Raw genomic sequence first — 22,302 nt, 5'->3', positions numbered from 1 at the left:
TCTCTCCTCATCTCCACTGTTCTCCTCTCCCCTCTTCATATTTTGTCAATAAGCCTATCCCCCAATGGGGTTTCTTTCGATCTTGCTTTTCGTAACTTCTTTTTTGTCTTTGTATGCTCTTCAATTTCATTCTATAGTTCCTCTTTCAATTAGAGGTTTTGACTTTCTGTTGCATTTTTATGTTTGCCTCTTGCTCATAGAGACGCTCAAAAGTTTGTGCAACTTCAGACTGAGCTGTGATGTTTCCATGCATACCTTTATGTCCGTCACCCGCAAACTTTCGCAATGTTATAGGATTTGAAAATGGGGGAGTAGAGTTCCTGAGTATAGACATTTTGGATAAATGTTTCCATCACACCATAAGTCGATATGTTGTAGGCCTTCTCTCCTCATGTTCTCTCTTTCAATGGTGCCTATGTACTATCGTTGTGGTAGAGGTGCATACTCTTTCGCTAAATCAATTTGAAGATGGTGATGTCATCTCTTGTTGGCTTGTTCTGTAGTGTTGTAGTTAGACGCTGCCATTTTGGGAGCAATATTTTTCCATTACCTTTTCAATGGTGCCTATGTACTATCGTTGTGGTAGAGGTGCATACTCTTTCGCTAAATCAATTTGAAGATGGTGATGTCGTCTCTTGTTGGCTTGTTCTGTAGTGTTGTAGTTAGACGCTGCTGCAGAGGAACTAAACAGATCATAGAGGTGGCTGCAAAATTATTGAGAGAAAGATGTGGCTAAAGCTCGTGGAATACTACATGTTGTATGTAAAAGAATATCTTTATTCTTCTATCCTTTGACATGTTTACACTACTTGTATATATTTTATTGAGTATTTTAAAATTAAAACTAGCGGAATGTAATTATAGTACATATGATAAATAATTAACTGCAATGTTGTGCATGCCTTAAGGATATGGAAACATTATTTAATGGGAGCTGAATTTCTCATCAAAACTAATCAACAAAGTATCAAGCATGTGTTTTGACTTAGCCACTAATATTTGATAGGCACATGAAATGGGCATCATTTATACAAAGTTTTCAGTCCATGATTCAATATCAGCCTGGTAAGGAGAATGTAGTTGTTGATGCTCTCAGCAAAGGTCAATTTTGCAATCCAAGCAAGAGGAATGTTACGAAAATTATATTTCTGATATTTCTTGCTATGAACATTATTTTATTTTAGTCAAGTATGACTGACAAAGAGCGCACCGAACACAACAGACGTCCTAGTGGATGCTTTGTGTGATTTAGTTGGAGACACCTCACTAGCCTATGTTTGCCGTGCTAGATGGTCAGTATTATGGGTGATTTCATGTTGATATTGATATCGCTAGTGTTACTGGTGTTATGTTTAATTATCATACTTTTAGCACAATTATATTGGGATTAATTGATTCGTAGATTTGATGGTGAACAACTAATGTAATTGGCGCCTTGAGTACAAGTGATGGAATTAGTGCCAAGGATTGAATTAGTGCGAGGATACCGATTGAGGTGCCGCACAATGCATAACGTGGCCATCGGACAATTTTTGTATTTGATTGATATTGTAAACCTTGAGCAATATATGTGATAGCCCATAGTGGCATTGTAGAAAGAATGGGACAAGATCCATTTTTAAGCCAAAGAGGCTTTGTAAAAGGCATTCAATGTAATCCCTTACTTTTAAAAAATGAGGAATACTTTTGGCTCCTTGAACTTCAATGAAATATTATAAATACTCTAGATGAAGAAGCGTGAGCCACTCATCTAGGGGGAGAAGATTGTACCCAATTGGTTGTCGTTGTCTGCAATTGTGGCTCGATTAACTTCATCTCTCAAGTGGTGTTTTGGTGAGCATTGGAAATTCTCTTTTTGATTTCAACAATGTACACAAATGCCTAGATAACAAATTGCAAAAATGTTTTTCTCAAAGATTTGTCTCCAATGCATAGATGGTGTGGGTCTTTCCATTGGTTTATGCCCCCTCCCATAATAGCATCTCTCTTGAAAGGTAGAAGTTGATGAAAAGTCCAGGCTGAATCTGAAACTTAGTATAAATCAATAACACACAGGGATTTTGTATTCGCTTGCTATGAAAGTGATAGCCTGTAGTTTACATGGGATCCTTGATAAATCAATACTAGAGACTAGTTCCCAGTACGTAAAGACAAATTTTGTGTATACCATATCTCAAGGAAAGACCAATAATTTTGGGAATTGCACGCTAATGTCAACTTGACTGAATGCTACACAACAACAAAATGGCAAGTCCACCTCTCAGTCTAAGATAGCATGGATTGCAAAGTGTTGACCACTCTAGAATCAGATGTTACCAAGAGCAAGATTGTAAGAGAGTATAGTCCCGGTTTTTATGTCAAACTTCCATATTTCCGAATTCATGTCCCGCCAAATTTATCTGCCTAAGTTAACAATGTCCAGTTGGCATTAAATGGTGATTTCTATGGGCTTATTCAATTATCCTTGAGTGTGGAACAAGCACATGAAAAGTCGTGCCAGAAATCAGAGTCTCAATGCTATCTTCTCTTTCTATACTAGCCTCCAATGTAACCACCATAATGACTCTTTGAACACCCTTGCTTCAAACAGATGAGATGTTCTATCTGATGCTCTTTATATCAAGCGTGCCATGGGAATATCCATGAAAATAAAATTGGGAAATGTTCCAATGCATTGCTACTATGTTAGTCGTTACTTTCTAGACCTTAGGAATAAAGGAATGGCTGGAATCTGCTTCATGATCTGTACACATGGGGGGGGGGGGGCGAGGGGGGAGAGAGAGAGAGAGAGAGAGAGAGAGAGAGAGAGAGATCACCATCCAGCATCCAAAAAGGTGAACTGAAACTGTAGATCCAAGACCAGTCATACATTTTATTTCAGATGGCACAACTGCATGCCCACAATCTAGACCAAAATATTCCTGCAAAAGCCTGTTTCTTATACAACGATCTTTGGAGAAGCCTCTAACATGGCTAAGCCAGGTCAGCTGAGGATTGAAAATCGGCCATCGTCTCTAGCTTTACTTCATGCATCCTGATTCAAGAACGCCGCCTCATAAGCTTAAAGGTATGCCACCAAAGATTGCAAAACTTTTGTTGCCTTAAGGTACTCGCAATAAGGCACATCTTGTATTATTACAATCATGAAGGAGATTCCAGCTCAGCACCGCTTCCGATTGGGACACTGAATCCATCATCTGCTCTCAATTGAGCCGAGACATCGTCAATTGCAGCATTCAGTTGTGCAATCTTCTCGTTCAAGTTTTTCCTTGTTTTCTGTGAAATGTACAAGAACAGGTGAGACTTTAGCCTCGAGTAAAAGAACAAAGCACTGAACACAAAATGACATAAAAATGCTTTGAAGTGCCAAACATGAAACATTTAAAAAACAATTCAACAGAATCATCTTGCTTAGGGATGCACTAGACGAATTTAATTCCAGACCTTGACCTGCATGAAAAGTGAGATCTTGAAAAATTGCTATTCTTCACAAAATATCATGGCCAAAAAAAAGCAGTATTAATAGGAAAACCAAAACAATGCAACCAACAGAACGAAATAGCTTACAATTACTTAACTAGTTAATTTATAAAACTATGCAGCTCATACATGCTTAGCCATGTACTCAGGCAATATATGGTCTCAACTTCCCAAGTATAAATTAGGTTTGTTCCCATAAGACGGGAAGAAGCAACAATAAATTTAAAACTAAACTTACCAATGTTATCCTTTAGTCCAGAATATCAAAACAGACCCCTGTTCTGTGAGATTTGTATCAAGCATTTCTAAAGACAAAAAAAAACTACTTTAAGTGATTATATCAAATATCTGCTTCAGGAGCAAGTTGCAAGGTCAGAATAGAGAGGTTGACCTCAAGTCCTTCATCGTCATCTACACCCTTGGGCAATATTTTCGATGGGTCTTCTTTGTCTTTATCAAGGGCTGAAAGAACCTTGTTCACCTGTTAGCAAGGATATCATTCAGTGGAGCCCATCACCACATGCTGTGTATTGAATTGATGGAACTGCAGTTCATCTTTTAAAATCACATTGAAGATGTTTGGAAGCCTAATAAACAGCCTGATGGTAGCATGATAAAGAAATATTGCAACTCCACACAACATGCATCTATGTTAGCAAAGCAGCCTTCTGAGTATGGCTAATGCAACATAAGTGAACAAAGATGGCAAGACAAGCAAGAGGATTGCAGTGCTTGGGGAAACAACTACCATCATCCTGTTCACTAGGCTTCCGAGCAGAAGGCTTGCAGTACTTGGGAAAACAACTTGTTCTACAAATATGAACCAGGAAACATAGACGTGCAGTAAAACCATATAATTTTACCCCTCAGGAAATTTAAATCAATTTGTCTCTCTAAAAAGGATAGAACTTTACTAAAGTTGGGGATAAGCTCTGGCAGGAAAACCTGCTGCCCACATGTAAAGCTACTCAAAATGCTTCACAAGACTTCTATAATGCGAAGATCATTATGAGGAGATGCACCTGACCTATGGTCTGCTGAACTTGGTCCCAAGAGGAACATATACACTGAAGAGGAAATGCAGACTACTACATATAGGTTCCTTTGGTGGAGCTGGAAACCAGGAGAGGTGGATTGATGGGCTGCAGACGTGTGGCAGCACTGGATGGCGCCACGAGGAGGACAGGAGGATACAGTGCTAGCCGCAGGACAACGTTGTACATAAATTCATTCTAAGGCACACAGTTAAGCATCAACTCCTGACAATTGTCCAGTCAAACGGCGCCCTACTATGAGACTCACCATATGATTTGTGTATGGATGGTTAACAAAAGGTCCTCTGAGCATCCTGCTCCCCACAAATGACCCTGCCTGAAGATAGATGGAGCCAAGTATCCTGGCACAAATGGGAGGCTTGTTGCTAGCCAAGCTAGGACTAAATGCAAACTGTGGTGGATGCCTTGAACGTCACACACTACCAGCAAGACATGGAAACACAATTCAGAAACTTCAAAAAACAACAATTATAGGAATTGTTTTTGGGAATCTGGAATCAGGATTTCTTCTTCACAATCTAGCAAATTCTGAAATCAGTAGCAATAAAGTAGCACGTGAAAGGAGTTATATTTTCCCATATGTTAATGGAGTTGGGGAAGAAACAGGTTTGTTGTGAAGAGTGATGATTTGAAAAGGGGGAAGAGAGTCCCCGGCAAAGTTTAGACAGATCATGGAAATATCAAAAAAGTTCGTGGAGCTTTTCATTCCTAACATATCCCATCCATTCAAAATACCACTTATCTCTTCTTCAATCATAAAAACCTTACTTGAGGTGCAAATAAATAGCCAAGAGCACCAAAAACCACTCCTCCAAGTAGGAAACCAGCAACGAAGTCGCCAGACCCACCTCTGCTCCTGCCACTGAGAATCACATTGGAACAGTTAGATTACAAAGTTTAGCATGGTCACACAGTATTAAAGGTATAATCAGATTATCTTGTGTACCCTGCTAGGTTGTAAAACCTTTTTACTTCCAGGCCTTAATCCACTTGAAAAAAAGCTTGATCCATTGGTACTTCCTAGGCTTACATTTTTTTTCTTGCAATCATTATCTTTGTGTCACTATTTTATTGATCTTGACTCTTCAAATAATTTTAGCTGTGGCTGCATATTTGCTTGTATCCACCTGTGTTTTTTTATAAAACAGCGCCCCGCTGCCTTGCACGTTGTGAACTATTTCCATTTAAGATACAGATGACATAGCAGTGCACAAAAGCTTAAATTCCCTAAAAGTGGAGGATTTTTTTGTGTGAAGATATAATAGGCCTGGGATTTCAAATGACAATTTGTATATAGTACCTGAGATGTTGACATGGGGAGGAGAGAAGACAAAGGGAATGCCTACCAAGCTCATGGATAAGGCCTTAGAGCAGGGATTCCCCTCCGAGTGGCAGCTTAACAGGACTGTACCGATCGACAGGAGGAGCATAGCAAGGTGGCAAAAAACCACATAACATCATGGTGAGCAGCCTAATGGCCAAAATGCCCGGCACCATCATTGAGCAAAAAACCAGCAGAAGGGCCAAGGCACAAGGACCATCCCAAGCAGGGTTCCGTACCAAGCACTCCACAGTGCATCATTTAGTCGCCATAGGAGCGGCAATGGAGGGAGCCAAGAATAAGAAAGAGGCTGTCTACTGCTATTTTGTAGGCTTCAATAAAGCCTTCGACACTGTTCCAGGTAAAAAGCTACGGGAAAGACTAGAAAGGCTCCACATTCCTCAAGAACTCAAAGAAACCACATACCGACTATAACAGCCAAGTTAGCACAGCCTAGTAGATGGATCATGCTCCAGGGGAAAGGCAATCATTAGTAGCAACATATGGGTCAAGCAAGGCTTTCCCCTCTCACCAACTCTTTTCGGTCTTTTCAAAAATGAATTGGAAGACTGGACGAGACTACGAAGGGAAGGAATCCTGATGCCCTACTATTTCTCATTTATGCGGATGACATAGACTTCTTCACAAAAGACAAGAGGGACATGCAAGCACACTTGGTTACACTGGGTAAATTTGTAGACACTCAGGCATGTAAGTCAATATAACCAAGACAAAAGTAATAATAATTGGAACTCGAAATAAACAGATGGACTTCACATTCGAAGAGGAGCCTTTGGACACCGTCACCATATACAAATACCTAGAGCTGGAATTATCTTATAATTACAACTGGTATGTGTGCGTGGAAAGGAGAACTTTGGGAGGTTTGAAAGCTCTATACAGCTTCCAATAGCAGGAAGGCAACCCTATGGCGCTGGGAAATGAGAGAGTTTTTATATAGCATGCTTGTGCAAACAATGATCCTCTATGGATGCCCAGCCTGGGCACCCCAGGCTCTCTAGAGCTTATTGGATAACAATAGAAACATTACATAAACACTTTCTAATAGGAGAACTATTGGCATAATGCTTCCCCTTTGAGAGGTGTTATACCAATGTCAGCCAGTAGGATGGGGTAGGGTGTCTGTACCTTGACCCCTACGTGGTCTACCTCAACAAGCTTGAGAAGATAGCAGGATACCACACGAAGCAATGGAAGCTACAAAGACCGCTGGATGGCACAGACAAGGAAGGAAATGGATGGAGTTATTGGGCATAAAGGCTGCAGATACACCAGAAGATATAGGTGAAATCAGAATTTTAGTAATGGCAGAAAATTTTACAAAACTATGGCAAGACCCTGGATGAAAATCCATTTTTACAAATAGGAAATGAATCTGATCATTGATGGACCGATATAAAATGCAAAAATACCTCAGGCAGGATATATCAATGTTCAAAAGGCATTTACTCTGCAAAAAGCTCACATGACCTAGAGGTGGAGAGGAGCAGGTGGGCAAGACCCATGATCCCAAGAGTTGCAAGAATCTGCAAAATCTGCCCCACAAGGGAGGTAGAAAATGAGCAGAAGGTGCTCCTAAAATGTTGATCCTATGCACACATCAGAGAAAAAGACCATGAATGTATACCCAAAAAAGCATCCTTCTAAGGAGTAATATCACTCAAAATAAAGGAAGCAAACTAATCAATTTCAGCCTCAAATAGGCTTGGCACAATAACCAATAGCTTCATATGATTTTGGGACGTTTCACTTGATCATCATTCACAATGTCTTCAAATAACTTATGTAGTAGGAAATCTGTTCTGCTCAAGATTCGAGATGGAAGCAGGGACACCAATTTCAGAGGATTCCTTGAAGAGATGCGGGCATCTTATCTTTATTGACTCTTTTTGGCCTCAGGAAAATAGATTCAATAAGATGTTGCTTCGCCCCATTCTTATTTCCCTGCTTTCCTTCCTCGAAGCCAAGTCAACACACACGGCATAAACCATTTATTCTGTCCTCATTGTGGTCCAACCTTTTTCCATAAAACACCGTATGTTGCACTCCATGTTCCCATCAATCTTTAACCCCATCCTGGATACATAGTGTTTGTCAAGTGGAAGGTGAAGATCTTCAGACAGACAAAAGGAGAGGCTTTAAAACTTATGATTGTTGGTTGCAGAAGTTGGCGTTAGACTCCAGGCTTTAGTGGCTTGCTGTTGGTTGAAGGTACTATGGGCCTTTGGCCTCTTCATATAGGTGAGAGGCTGTTCTACTGCCCACCCTCAAAATTAGGGCCCTTATGTGCCAACCTTGCCCACATGAGCACCCGACCCAGGTGCTGATACAAGCCCTTGGTCAGCTTCTTTTGATTTCCTTTGGGCCTATAATGCACCCATTGTGCTTGCCATTCAGCTCTTTTATGGGCTCTTCTCTAGTCTCAGGCCTGCCCTCTTCCACGCCCATGTGGCTAGGCTCGCCATGCAGCCCCTCTCAGCCTACATAACTGGGGTTATCATGTTCCCACGTGGCAATCCGTTTGCTGCCCATGTGGCAGTCCACGCAGATCTAGATATGCTCCTCCACCCCTCCCATGTGGCACCTAGACCATGGTTTATTTTAATCCTTTCAAAATTTGCGAGAGATCCTTTGACTGCTCGCCATAGATCCCCTACCTCCAGGATTTGGACACAGCTGTCTCCGAAACCAAGCTCCTACAGAGCTCCACCCATGTCTGCATCTTGACTCCACCAAGATACCCAAGAACCTCACTGGTTCTTGTGGCTCCCTAAGTCTATCACATAGTCTTCAACGACTAGGTCAATCACATGTTCCTCCAATGTCATCCACTCTTCTTCTGTACATGAAGCCTTGCGTTCTGCGTTGTCTTTACCGATTCATACCAGTCCACCTATGATCCGAGTAATCATATTGGTGAGTGTGCTTGGCGTAAAGGCCCTTTTCGTGAGCAAGATATAAAAACTCAGATTCTTATTGTTATTATGGGATCACACTATTCTACTATTACTTTCATTCCTAATTAATGTTGTCATCAGATTCCATTTGTTATCACTATAAGAGTCTTAGAATTATTGCCGTGTACTAGCATGACACAGAACCATGGAAGAAATCCGAAAGTCCTTACCTTTACTAGTCTTGGAGCAAAAAGTATTGCCCTTGCTTCAGGTAGGTTACACTTCTCTTGGGAACATGAGGGAAGGGGAGTTCTGTTTCGTTGAAACAATGCCCTACAATCACTAACTTGAGGGGTCGGTAAGAAGTGCACCAAGTACCTTCCCCCTGGCAGGGGAGCCCTATAGAGAGGTAAGTACCCTGATTGCCAAACTGACCTGTATTTGAAGGATAGCTGCTGGTAGTCAGTTGCCTTTGTCCAGCAATGGGGTTTGACAGTCCTCCAGGTCAGTTGCCTTTGTCAACACTAGCATCTCCTTTGAGTCTAACGCTAACTTCTGCAGCCAACAAGAAGTAGGTTCTGAAGGCCTCTCCTTCTGTTTGTCTGGAGATCTTCACCTTCCACTTGAACAACCACTATGCATCAAGGATGGGGGTAAAGATTGATGGGAACATGGAGTGCAACCTAGGGTTTAATGCAAAGGGATTAGACTACAATGAGGACAGCATAAATGGTTCATGCCATGTGCGTCGACTTGGTGCGAGGAAAGAAAGCAAGGAAAAGAAGACCATCTTGGAGTCTAACGCCAACCATGGAAGAAATCCAAAAGTCCTTACCTTTAGTAGTCTTAGAGCAAAAAGTATTGCCCTTGTTTCAGGTAGGTTATGGAGTGAGGCCTTGATTTGTTAAGACACTTCTCTTGGGAACATGAGGGAAGGGGAGTTCTGTTTCGTTGAAACAATGCCCTACAATCACTAACTTGAGGGGTCGGTAAGAAGTGCACCAAGTACCTTCCCCCTGGCAGGGGTGACCTATAGAGAGGTAAACCCTGATTGCCAAACTGACCTGTATTTGAAGGATAGCTTCTGGCAGTCAGTTGCCTTTGTCCAGCAATGGGGTTTGACAGTCCTCCAAGTCAGTTGCCTTTGTCAACACTAGCATCTCCTTGGAGTCTAACGCCAACTTCCACAGCCAACAAGCAGTAGTTTCTGAAGGCCTCTCCTTCTGTTTGACTGGAGATCTTCACCTTCCACTTGGACAACCACTATGCATCGAGGAGGGGGGTAAAGATTGATGGGAACATCGAGTGCAACCTGGGGTTTTATGCACAGGGATTAGACTACAATGAGGACAGCATAAATAGTTCATGCCATGTGCGTCAACTTGGTGCGAGGAAAGAAAGCAAGTAAAAGAAGACCAGAAGAGACTGCAGCAATAGGAATTGGGCATTTGTAACAGCCATATTTTAAGTACCAGGTTGAGAAGCAGAGAGCCATAGATGAAGGGGACTTTTTACCAGATCTGTCCTACATGGAGCATTATAGTCACATGGTATTTTGACTGCCTACATAGTATGTTGCTGTACATACTCTGCCAGATACTGCATTCTTTCTTTTGAGTTTACTTGTGTGCACACGCAATTAGTGGGATCCTGAGTATTCATAAATCAGGTATTCTAGCATGGTATCAGAGCTCCATCTGGTGCATGCATAGATTTTCTGACACTTGTCCCTATGAAATTATCACCTTCATGGTTCATTCTCTCACCCTCATCAAATATTATTCAGGAAAAAAACACTTAAAAACCAGTCATCATCCATCTTATAAATGAAGTCAAGCAGAGACCTACTTGAAAAACTAGCTAGATCTGAAAAGTTGGGACTTACTTATATTCAGCATAAGAATGCACAGTCCAATTGCGACTTGCACTTTTATATTTAGGTAAGTTTTTACCATATCTTGTCAATGGCAAGTATGGAGCTTTCACAAGATTCCATCTCACTTGTGTGTGCGGCAAAGAGTTGCTGGATAGCATTCCTGCAAAAATTACAAGCACAAGCTAAAATACCTGAGCTCAATGATCTGTCTTGAGTACCTTCTTTGAACTTAAAAGCAAAACCAATTAGGGGAATTCAGCTCCAAATTCGAAGGTTACTGTCGCTATCAAGATCGTTCAAATCTTCAATGCGAGTACCAGTTTGACCAAATATTTGAGACAGAGTAAAAATCCAAAGCACAAAAAAAATTGGGTATATTTAGAGAAAAGATTAGCTAAATGGATTTTGGTTGCTGGGCATCAAAGCATTTGCAAATGACATACCCTATGGCCTCTAAGCTTTAAAATAGCTGACTTAATAGGAGACTCAAACACTGTGAGACTGAAATTCTATAATTAGGGTGACATTTGCAGCATTGGGAAAATTAATGACAAATAATGGATTTTTCTTCATTGACTTACCCTTGATGTAGTTAGGTGGTTAAGATTAATTAAAAGGTTCCGAGAGCTACCAATCTGGCTTTGTGTCTTTCAATGCTTCCATCACTCTTGACTTTGACGCAAATAGACCTATTTATTCCAATGGAAGTCTTGCTTGGTGCAAGTCCACTAATCCCCAAGTGTCGTAGGCATCTGCAGCCCCGACACAGGCAGTCGTACAGTGAGCAGATGGGTTGCACATAGGGTCATACAGGGTCATTACAGCCAGCAGTCAGAAGAACAGTACATCAGTAAGTACAGCAGATGTGCATGCTGTACGGTAGCCTGCAGAGGTGGCACAAGTGGAGTACAAAGCACTACAATGCAGTGCTAGAGATAGCTCGCCATATTTCAGCAGAATTCATCAACGACATCCACACCCGATTCTTGCCACCCCAGTACATGGACTATCTTTATTGAGCTGGTACAAGGGGCTAGGGATCAGTCAATTACTATGCAAATCACTTCACCCAAGTGGCCATTCAGTTTCAGGTTTCAGACAAATGGCATGCTTAGTAAGTTTCTTCAAGTCTCTGGTCTGGCATTCAGTGGTACATCTGCAACTTCAAGCCAATGACGTACGATAATGCTTATAAGTGCAGTCATAACTTTCAACTCATGAGCAGGGTTCACCGACACGAGGGCCCTCTTGACAAGAAGTATCATAAGATCTCAATACAAGCAGGATCCATGAGCGAGGGTTGGAAGGGATGCTCCCCCTCTCCTAAGCCTTGAGTGGACCCATGAACCAGTCAGGAGTCTTGGGGATGAACAAGAGACCCGGATCAGATGAAAGATCGAATAAGAAACCCCCTCAGGTGTCTGAGGCCAACCTATGGGGGCTCCCTCTTCCTGCTCCTCCTAATGCAAAGGGCCGGTGAGGTGTCTCACCGTCATTTGTTGTGGGCAACGTGCTCGTGTCTGCAATTCTTGACAACTCAGTTGCTCAGTTTTCTACAATGCACCGAAGTCAACCCCCCTAGGAAGGCCCAACCCAAGGCGTATGTGACTTATGTTGCTACCTATCTATGTACGTAAGTCTAGCAACATGGCCCTCCCACTGTTGCCCCGCACAAGGCGGCGGACTGGGTGCCGGCTTGGCATGTACTGTGCGGGTAGGCTCTCGCTAGGTGCCCCATCTGTCTACAATGACGGCACTACCCTAGGAGTCCTGAAACCTTGACTCTCCAACAGAAGGAGCCCCCATCCAAGGGCTCCAAAAAGATCTCCGTCAGGGAGTCCAAGTACTCTGCTATCACCCTTAGTCGAGGGACCACATCATCTGCCAGAATCAAGGCTGTTAAACACCCTCCGATAGAAGACCAAATGGAGCGATACTCCTTCAGAAGGTCGGGAAGAGGGTCACTGGAAAGTGTGGCACATGGTTCATGTCATCCATTGTAAAGCCATGTTACCGCGGTATAAAGAACACTAAATGTGGGCCGAGGAAAATCCTGCTCTGCTCCACGAGGGCCTGGGTGATATTGGTGGAGCTCAACTGGAGAAGGAAAATGCCTCTTCCCTAGATGAGGTCACCCGCGAGCTTCATTCAAAGACAAGGTGAGAATGTCTCTTAATACAGTGATATGTTCTGGTCTACTTTGCTGAAAGTTCAGACGTTCTCCAGGGTTTAGAGGCTAAATAAGCTTGTAAGATTATGGGTGGATTGCACAAAGGGATTTGACAAAAAATTGGTTGCTTTGATGTTTGTAAACTAGATGATTCAATTCCCTTGTCTCTCAAGATTGAGACCAAGACGAGAGATGAGGTCGGTCAGGAACAAGGAGAGAGAGAGAGAGAGAGAGAGAAGTTAAAAGAAAGAAGTTTTGAGGAAATAAACGCTGAATCCAGCCAAGGGAGGAATAAAGTGCAAATCAGCAGGACTACCAAAGAAATGGAAAGATGCAGAAACTATTCAGAAATATAGAAAAGAGGGACCTGGCATCTGTTATGATAGCACCCACAAATGCTTGGAATGCACAGCCAAGAAAGGGGCTGCAAAATGGTGGCCAAGGTGGTAGTAATATTGATGACTGCAGTAGATATTGGAATTTGGGAGCACAGCTTTAAATATACCTTGTGACTGAGCAAAGCAAGAAGACATTTAGAAGCAGGTACAGGAACTACATGAGTGTGGGTTGATTTGTCCCAGTAGTTCACCATACTGCTAACCTAGGTTACTATTCATGAAGAAGAATGGATCATGGAAAATGTGCGTGGGCTTCAAGTCCTAAATGAAACAACTATTTAGAATAGCAGGTTCCCATCTTCACGCATTGATGAGATTCTGAATCGGCAAAATTGGACATCTATAGAACACCTTTTAGGACAGCACAAGGCCTCTGAGTATTTGGTAGCTCCATTTGGATTGAGTAATGCTACAGCCATTTAGCAGAATGATAAACAATATTTTTTAGAAACAAGACAATGACAAGCCGTGCCATGTATGGCACATGATCGACCAAGGATCCATGACCTCTTGAGGTGGCACCAAGACTACTTGATTGGCCGGACTAGTTCTTGGGGTTGCCAGGCTGACATGTAACGGGCCATCATCAAGTCCCTCACATCCTACACGTTTAGAATGCCACACTTATGGGTGTCATAATTTATTGTTGGAAGTAGCTGAAAGAGCACTTGCACACGATTGATGAAGATGGCGACTATATTCTCTGCCTCAACACACAGCAGAATAAGAGCGACACCCGCTAAAGATGGTAAGACTGCATGAAATCACGCCACTTGGCATGAGCCATACACCCACAAGGTTTACTACATGAGCGCAAAGCTAACAAACCCCCCCATAAACCGAGCTGGGGAAAACTCTGAATCTAATTAATCAAAAGCAAAACTGTCACACTAGTATGGATGATTAAGACGGTCGCCATCCAAGCCAAAATCCTCATGTGCCAAAAGGCATAATCTTCATCACGGTAACAGTCGTCTTCTAAGTTGATTGTAGGAATACCGCCTTCACGTACCAATCCAGCTGTCTCATTTGTATCACTGTCTTCGAGTAGACATGCCTTCGAACTGCTGCCATGCGTATACTTGGAGGGGAGACTGGTAAGCAAATTTGCTTTTGCATCATCATCATCAATTCGAACCGAGAGATCCTGCAATTGCTTCATGATAGATTGCATTCGATTGAGATGAGCTAGTAAATCCCCTCTCCCATCTGCAAGCCAAATAGTTCTTGTTTGACCATGATCTTAGAGTTCTTGACTCTAGATCCAAAGAGATTTTCTAACAGATTCCAATTCTGATGTGCTGTCTTTGTGATGCCCACGTGGTGGAAGTACTCAAGCCCAAGAGCTCTTCCCATCAGACCGAGAGCTTTCTCATTCTTGGCATCCCACGCCTGCATCTTCTCGAGGTCCTGATTGTTAGCTGGCTTCTTTTCAAAGCCAGATACAATCCCCATAGACCTTTCTCCATGAATAGTAGTGCACAAATAACTGCCAGGATGAAAAATTGCGACCATTAAACTTGACGACCGAAGTGTCAAGGAGACCTGACTTTGCTGTCTTAGCCCAGTAGTCCATGTCTGGTTCTACTGGAGAAGTAGCTGCCCACACAAATCAGCAAGCACGTCAAGTGCAAGAGCTTGACGTCTAAGTATACTACGAGGTCTTCTAAGAGAGCTAGGAACTCTGATCATGTCAAATCTCCGTGACCTTCTTCGAACTGATTTTCGTGCGTTGTAACCTCGAGCTCTCAAGCGCATGAGGCTGCTAGCAACCTGGATGCTCTGATACCACTTGTTGGAAATAGCTTAAAGAGAAATTAAAGAGAAATTGCACACGATTGATGAAGACGGCGACTATATTATCAAGCCAAAAACTTCTCTGGGACAACAGAGATACAAGTGACAAATTGTCTGCTCAGCCCAACCAGGCTTGTTGCAGCTCACAACTATAGCACTAAGAAAAACTCGACTCACAGTCAAGGAGACCACACAGGCCTAGAACCTCCACCACATAGTTGGATGAGAAAATACAGGACAAGTTTGTGACACACACAGCTTGTAACCTTAAAACTCTGCCTCAACACACGGCAGAATAAGAGCGACACACGCTAGAGATGGTAAGACTGCATGAAATCACGCCACTTGGCACGAGCCATGCACCCACGAGGTTTACAGCCCAAAGCTAACAGTTATGGACGACAAAGCTTGTTCGTAAAAAGGCAATGTCTACCTTTAATATTGAGCTTGCCATTGAGCTTGCCATTCCAAACAACCAACAAGCTAGATGACACTATTTTCTATTCTATTAAGGGAGGGATTATAAAAATATAATCACTGCCTAAGAAAACATCGTAAACCCAGTAAGAATAAACATGGCTCTGATCGTGAAAACAGGAAATAAGCGGGAGTAATTATTGGTGTTATCACGTGCAGGCCCAGCTCAGAACACAATGTACGCTTAGAAGCATCTTCAAAATACTGTCACATCTGATCAGGTCACAAAACAAATCTCTTCAAAGCACATCAAAACCTCATGGAGATGTGGTATACCATTGACTGGGTGATACATGATTCTCATGGAAACAATGTACACTGTAAACCATCTTCAAAATATACTCACATGTGATCAAGTCACAAAACCAATCTCTTCAGGCATATCAAAATCTCATGGAGATTTAGTATACCACTGTCTGTGTGATACATGATTCTCATAGAAACAGTACATCCAAAGAAAGTAGTTACATACGAAAATATATAAAGATGACGCAAGTCAATCAATTTGAAAATCGTAGCTGGAGTAACACGGATGATGTAAAGGAGGGTGATGAAACGTCAGTGTGAAGTACATGCATGAAACAGGTCGTAACAAAGATGGCCGGCGAATAGTGCGCACGAGGTACCCTGCGATTTAAACGATGCTCAAGTCTATCCGAATTGTATCCGACCGCTGAATGGAACTTGAATAAAGATCCTTCACTAGCTTGAAGAATGACTTCCAGTCCTCCAAATCCAAAGCGCAAACGACCATGTCTCGTGTGGGTTGCCTTTTTTTCAACGAAAACAAGTATCCCATACCCGATACGCATGGTAAGCATCGTGTGTGGTGCACGACTTCTGAATTCCGTAGTTTATAGGTCTTCGCTGACTCGTCGCAACTAGCAAATTCAAGCGCGGAGCCAAATTATCCTAGTGTAGTATTCGATACAATGGAAGCAACGTTGAAACGGGAAGATTAGACCAGAAACCTGACTGGCGATGCGGAAACGGGCAGATAAACAAGGCGTGGAAGCTCCATGATGCGGTTTGCAACCTTTTATTTTGTGCAAAAAAGGTTCCAAACTTGTGGAGGAAAAAAAGTTCGGCTGGGATTCAAATCGGGCAAGCAGCTGGAATTGAAATGGGAGATGGAGAGTTTCTGAGATGGTGAGGGGATACCTGAAGAAGAAGAGCAGAAGGGATGAGGAACAGAAAGAGCAGGAGCGGCCATGTCGAGATGGAGATGGAGATGGAGATGAAGATGGAGAGAGCAAAGAGCTCTTTGTTTTTGAGTGAGTAGATGATTAGAGTTTTCATAACAAAACCACCAAATTTAGAAGAGGACAATAACTTCGTCGTTACTTTCAAAGCCTCCAACATCCACAAGAGCGGTTCCACTCCTCCACCCAACATGCCCCTTCCCATAGCAGTTATGCGTCGCGCACATAGTTTCTCAAGTTACAGAATACACAGCTTGGCCCTGCTCATCACCTCTTCTCTACTCGTCGCACGAAGCCACATCAGCTCCGCTCATCGAACGCAGGTGTGGAGGGGTGCCCCCCTTGACCCTCCTCGATGGAGGGCTTTGCACCTTTGGATGCTGCTGCGCAGCCAGGAGCTATGGGAACCATCCCCTAGCTGGCAAACCTACGATGGCAATCTGTCCAAACTATGGGGACAGCCTCTCAGACTAGGGGCATGCATGCCCGCCGCCTGTGGTGCATTGAACGCATTTGGCTGCACCCAAGCCTATGGGCATGCCCATGATGGGAGATTATGTAAACACCCTTAGTCTGAAAGGGCAATAGTCTCCTGCACTCAAAATCTAGTATGAATGCTACCACCCTTTCACTCTCATGAAAGGCTACCACATTATCAATGTGCCGAAGCGCTATGTCAAAGGAGATCAATCGATGTTCCGCACAAAAATTCCTAGCGTGAGATTTACTCTCAACTCCAATGCTTTTTGCATGTGCAAACAAGGTCATTACTTATTTCATTGCCTTCCAAGATACCTTTCAGCATTTGAGTCCATGGAAGGACCTCAACATTGCTTTAAAAATGTCATCTCAAATATTGTTTATTTATCTTCACCTCCCTAAACAAAAGGGGAATAAAGAAACTAGGTCCGTTATGCCCTTGCACATAGCGGCCATCATCTGCTACCTCCACATAACCCATCCCACACAAATGCATTGTGACCTCCTCATGGATACTTGTGGACATTGTGGACATAGACAAATGACAAGGAAAACACAAGGTTTAGCAATCCAACAAGTTTCAACACCCAAAACCTCACGCAATAGACATCCATAAGGGACAAATAGATACAAGTGAAAATTGTGCAATCGGACTTTCCTAAGATTTGATAAGTAAATCTAAACACTAGAAACAAGACTTGCCTCGATACAAGGGCAAACAAAAGAACATCCAATTTGTTTTGGTTTCTTTGAATTTTGCTTTCTAAAAACCATAGCCACTAGTTTTTTAAAATGAATCTCTCTCTCTCTCTCTCTCTCTCTCTCTCTCTCTCTCTCTCTCTCTCTCTCTCTCTCTCTCTCTCTCTCTCTCAGGAGCTCTAAAATCATTTTTTTAAGTCACCAATTCCAAGACACAATGCAATCGTGGATCATTCCAGAGAGTATAAGGCTCCCATTAGCCAAACATTTCCAAAGAGTTAAGATGGTGACTTTCCCGAGCTACATGGTCGTGAGACTTGCACTTCACAGTTTTATATTAGAACATGTAAATTGCACCTAGAGTGCTAGTAACCTATATGGACAATAAGTCCCTAAAGGATCAGAATGTGTGGACTTGGTGGAGCACCCCTTATCCACTTACATGTAGAAATTCCCAACCTCATCTCTAATCAAAAGTAATCTATAGGTAGCCATCTTGCATACGAGGCTCTCTTCATGTGTGGTAACCTACTCTTCACTCTAATCGAAAGTTATCTATAGCTATCATGAGTGGTCTTTGGAGCCAGGAGGCTTGCTGGAGTGTCTATGGAGCCTTAGAGCCACTTGGAGGTTCCTGCGTAGGGAGCTGCACTTTGAGAGGTAGCATTCAGGAGGCTCGTTTGAGTATAGCAGCCCGTGGATGTGGGAGACCTTGGATGCGGTTGGTGTGTGTTGTGAATGAAGCTTTGAGGAGCACGGGCATCAGAGCCTTGGAGCTCCACCTGTGGGTCATTGCAGTTGGTTATGGAGCTGGCTCGTGAGCCAACTAGAGGTCCTTTCGGAGACTTCATGTAGGCATGGAGGCAGCTTGTCATAGGTACTTCAGGGCTAATATGCATAAGGAGAGAGAGAACTCTTTCTCTCTCTCTTTCACTCGTTTTTCTCAAAAGAACAGATCTCTCCTTATATCTCTCTCAATTAAGGAATGGAAGGAACAAGAATTCTTCCACAAGAAGAATTTCAATACAATTTCTCACTTACAAGAATGAAATCTCTCTCTCTTTCTCACTTGAAACTATCATAAGCACTCAAGCAATGAATAGAAATATGTATGGAAAAATCTCTCACATGAACAGAATTTTCTCTTTCATCAGTGAAATGAAAGGATGCTTACTCAATCAATCTCCATCTATCACTCTCTCTCACATTGATTGCAATGCCTCAGCGGAAGGCAAGGGAGCTCTGATACCATGACAAAATATGAAGAGGGGAGAGGAGAAGAGTGGAGATGAGGAGAGAGGGCACAGCTAGAGAGCACACCACAAATGACTAACTGTACACTAGATTTAGTTGAAAAAATAGAATATATACAAACCCATTTAGGGTTAGGGTTAGGGGATCTAACCCTTTCCTTTATAGCACTCTATAAGGTTAGTGCTATGCACATATGATCACATGATGGTGCTATGCACACGTGATCACATGATGTTGAGTGTGAACTCTCAACAGATCTCTAGTTTCTCAGTTAAGGTGGTGGGTTTGGACTTGGCTACATGACTGGTAGTAGCTTGGAAAGAAGGGGTGAAACTCCTCTTGTGGAAAGGTCACAACTGGCTCAGGGGCGATGTGAGTCTTTTTGAATCAATATGGTGGAGCAAATCCTTTCGAGATGAGCCCTTTGGCTATCATGATGTCACAAGAGCCTCGAGTTTATTCCATAAAGGTGTGAGAAGATGGATTGACCCATGGGATGTGAATGCAACAAACTACCTCTCAGCTGATCAACTAGCAGAACGGTTTCCCTTGAGACTTTGTGAGAAGGATCTCCTTCAAGCTATTCTAGAACATATTCCCGAGAGTGACCTAACATAGTTGCCTTGTCACAATGGACGGAGGATCAATGGGGTTTGGGCAAGACCCATTGTATCAGGAAGCTCTTGGCCAAGGTAGTATATTGGCGGATGCTACAGAATGCTGTGACCCTCGTGGACCTTAACAAAAGATGGGGCATTCGTAGGGGCCAGGCGTGGTGGTCTCAAAGGATAAGTACAATCTGGAAGAGCTGTGTCAGGCTAGGTTCTTATTATGGAAGAACTGCTTTAAAGAGACTTATGAGTAGAGAGAGTGGGAGAGAAATACATGTTCTCACAAAACTTTATGGATCCATATATCATTTACATGGTAAGACATGTGTATTTCCATGTCTTTTAATCAAGTGTATTAAAAAAATGCTCTTGCAAATTTTTATGTTATTTTCTATTTCATTTACATGGCAAAACATGAGTATTTCCGTTCTTTTTAATCATGCACCATGCATATGTGTGAAGAAAATATGCATCGGTGTCATTATATCATCAGTGTATGTTGTAAATGCATATGATACTTTTCAAAGTCCTAACATCCATGCACATACAAGTTTTATGTGATTCTTATATAATTGCATGGTAAGACGTGATTCCTTTTGTTTTTTAAAATCATGAACCATTCATAAGTGTCCAAAAAGATGCATCGTTGTGCTCCTGCCATCATGTGTATGTGTCACAGAGAATGGCATGGACATTGTCTTTAACAAGTGTGATCGCACCATCATGGACTTCATAATCCCAACACCATAATTGGAAAAGTGCATAAATTGTCTGAATGATCAAATTATCTTTAGCAATTCCCATCCAAAGACCATGGTTAGGCACATTGTGGCATAATGAATTTGGACACCCAAATGTCAAAGGTTTATTTTCTTTGGTAAGATCAAACATAGTTTGATGAATTATGTTGTATGGATAAGAAGCGTTGACAACCATTTCCTACTTGATGGTTTAGGAGTTTTGAAATTCTCTAGATTAACCTTTTAGACATTTGGGAGTTTAACCGCCACTCTTTGGCTTCTTGCCCATATCAAAATCCATTTCCAAGAAATAGTGGTATAGATAACTATGCTTTATCCAACCAATCTTCCCTATGTTCCATGCCTATTAATTTGACCAAACTAGAATTGATCCCTATGTTTATTAAGTCTTTGAAACACTTGATAGATTCCCATAAAACACAATTCTAACCCATGGATGATATTACCAAGTTGATGTGAAGGGAGTGGGAGAGACGTAAGGAGTCTCACTTGCAGCTTTCTCACATACACAATGGGGGAATACACACAAAGGTGGAGGCTAAAAATAGTTTTCCTCTTCTTAGTTGTGAAAGCCAAAAGAACTCTTTCTTAGTACAAAAGGAATAGATGAAACCTATATGTGGGTCTCAAACCAAACTCAGCTAACCTAGGTGGCATACAAACTGAGCCACTAACTAGAGTACATAAAGATAGCTGTCATCCAGCTATTATTCATGGGCGGTGTACCAACCGCATCTATAGCTAACAAGTTAGTAACATAAATGCACAACGGTCACCCTGTCATATCACAAGTGGAGCTTGATATCTCAACACTCCCCCTCGAGCTCAATCCCAATTCCTACACACCAAGCAGGTCTCTGAACTTGCGTAGCTTCTCTGCACCTAATGCCTTCATGAATATGTCAGCTACCTGATCCTATGTGTTGACATAAACCAGATCAATAAAACCTACTAGAACCTTCTCCCGCACATAGTGATAATGCACCTCAATGTGCTTTGTTCTAGCATGATAGATTGGGTTATTTGCCTTGCCAAGTGTATACTGCTCATGTTGTCACAATAAATGACAACTGGCCCATTTGTAGACTAATGCATATCATAAAGTAGCTTACGCAACCAAGCTACCTCACATGCAACCATTGTTGCACCCCTGTACTCAGCCTCTGTGCTCGACAAGGCAACTGTAGGCTATTTCTTGTTGCTCCAAGTGACTATAGCACTCCCAAAAGAGAACACATATCCACTGGTACATCATCTATCAGAAATACTACTAGCCTAATCAGCATCAGTGTATGCATGCAACTGTATCTGAACCCCATTCTCATAAAATAGTCCATATTGCAATGTGGACTTCACATACCTCAGTATGCATCTAACCGCATCCAAATGCGGTTTCATTGGAGCCTGCATAAACTAACTTACCAACCCAACAACATAGCTCAAATATGGCCTGGTAATAGTCATATAAATTAAACTTCCTACTATACGTCTATACATAGTAGGGCCTTCCAGAAGCTCACTTGCATCTGCGCTCAACTTCACATTCTGCTCCAAAGGAACTGAAATAGGCTTACAGCCTGTCATCCCATATTTGGACAGCATATCCAATCCATACTACCTCTGCAAGAGCCATATCCCACTTGTGGATCTAATCACCTCAATGCCCAAGAAGTAACGTAGCTCTCCCAAATCCTTCATCTCAAACTTCTGCTTCAATAGCATTTTCACATGAAGGATATCTTCATCACTATCACATGTGATGATCAAATCATCAACATAAATGACAAGCAACATAATACCTTT

General features: G+C 42.3%; 1 protein-coding gene across 1 annotated transcript; it reads right to left on the bottom strand.

Annotated features, from left to right (window-relative positions):
* Positions 1-2,825: 2,825 nt before the first annotated feature.
* On the bottom strand, positions 2,826-16,759 carry LOC147892834 (uncharacterized). Its single transcript, XM_087387203.1, has 5 exons — positions 16,654-16,759; positions 10,660-10,810; positions 5,304-5,397; positions 3,872-3,961; positions 2,826-3,276 (listed from the first exon to the last, which is right to left on the bottom strand). The coding sequence occupies exons 1-5, from the start codon at positions 16,703-16,705 to the stop codon at positions 3,142-3,144; spliced, it is 522 nt and encodes a 173-aa protein (XP_087243329.1). The 5' UTR covers positions 16,706-16,759; the 3' UTR covers positions 2,826-3,141.
* Between the last annotated feature and the right edge of the window lie 5,543 nt (positions 16,760-22,302).

This window comes from Dipteris shenzhenensis, chromosome 16, assembly GCF_047967505.1.
Source record: "Dipteris shenzhenensis isolate YYH24624 ecotype China chromosome 16, Dip_SZ_1.0, whole genome shotgun sequence".
NCBI classification, from domain to species: Eukaryota; Viridiplantae; Streptophyta; class Polypodiopsida; order Gleicheniales; family Dipteridaceae; genus Dipteris; species Dipteris shenzhenensis.
The sequence above is the reverse complement of the archived record's forward strand: the minus strand, read 5'-3'. Positions and strand labels throughout refer to the sequence as shown.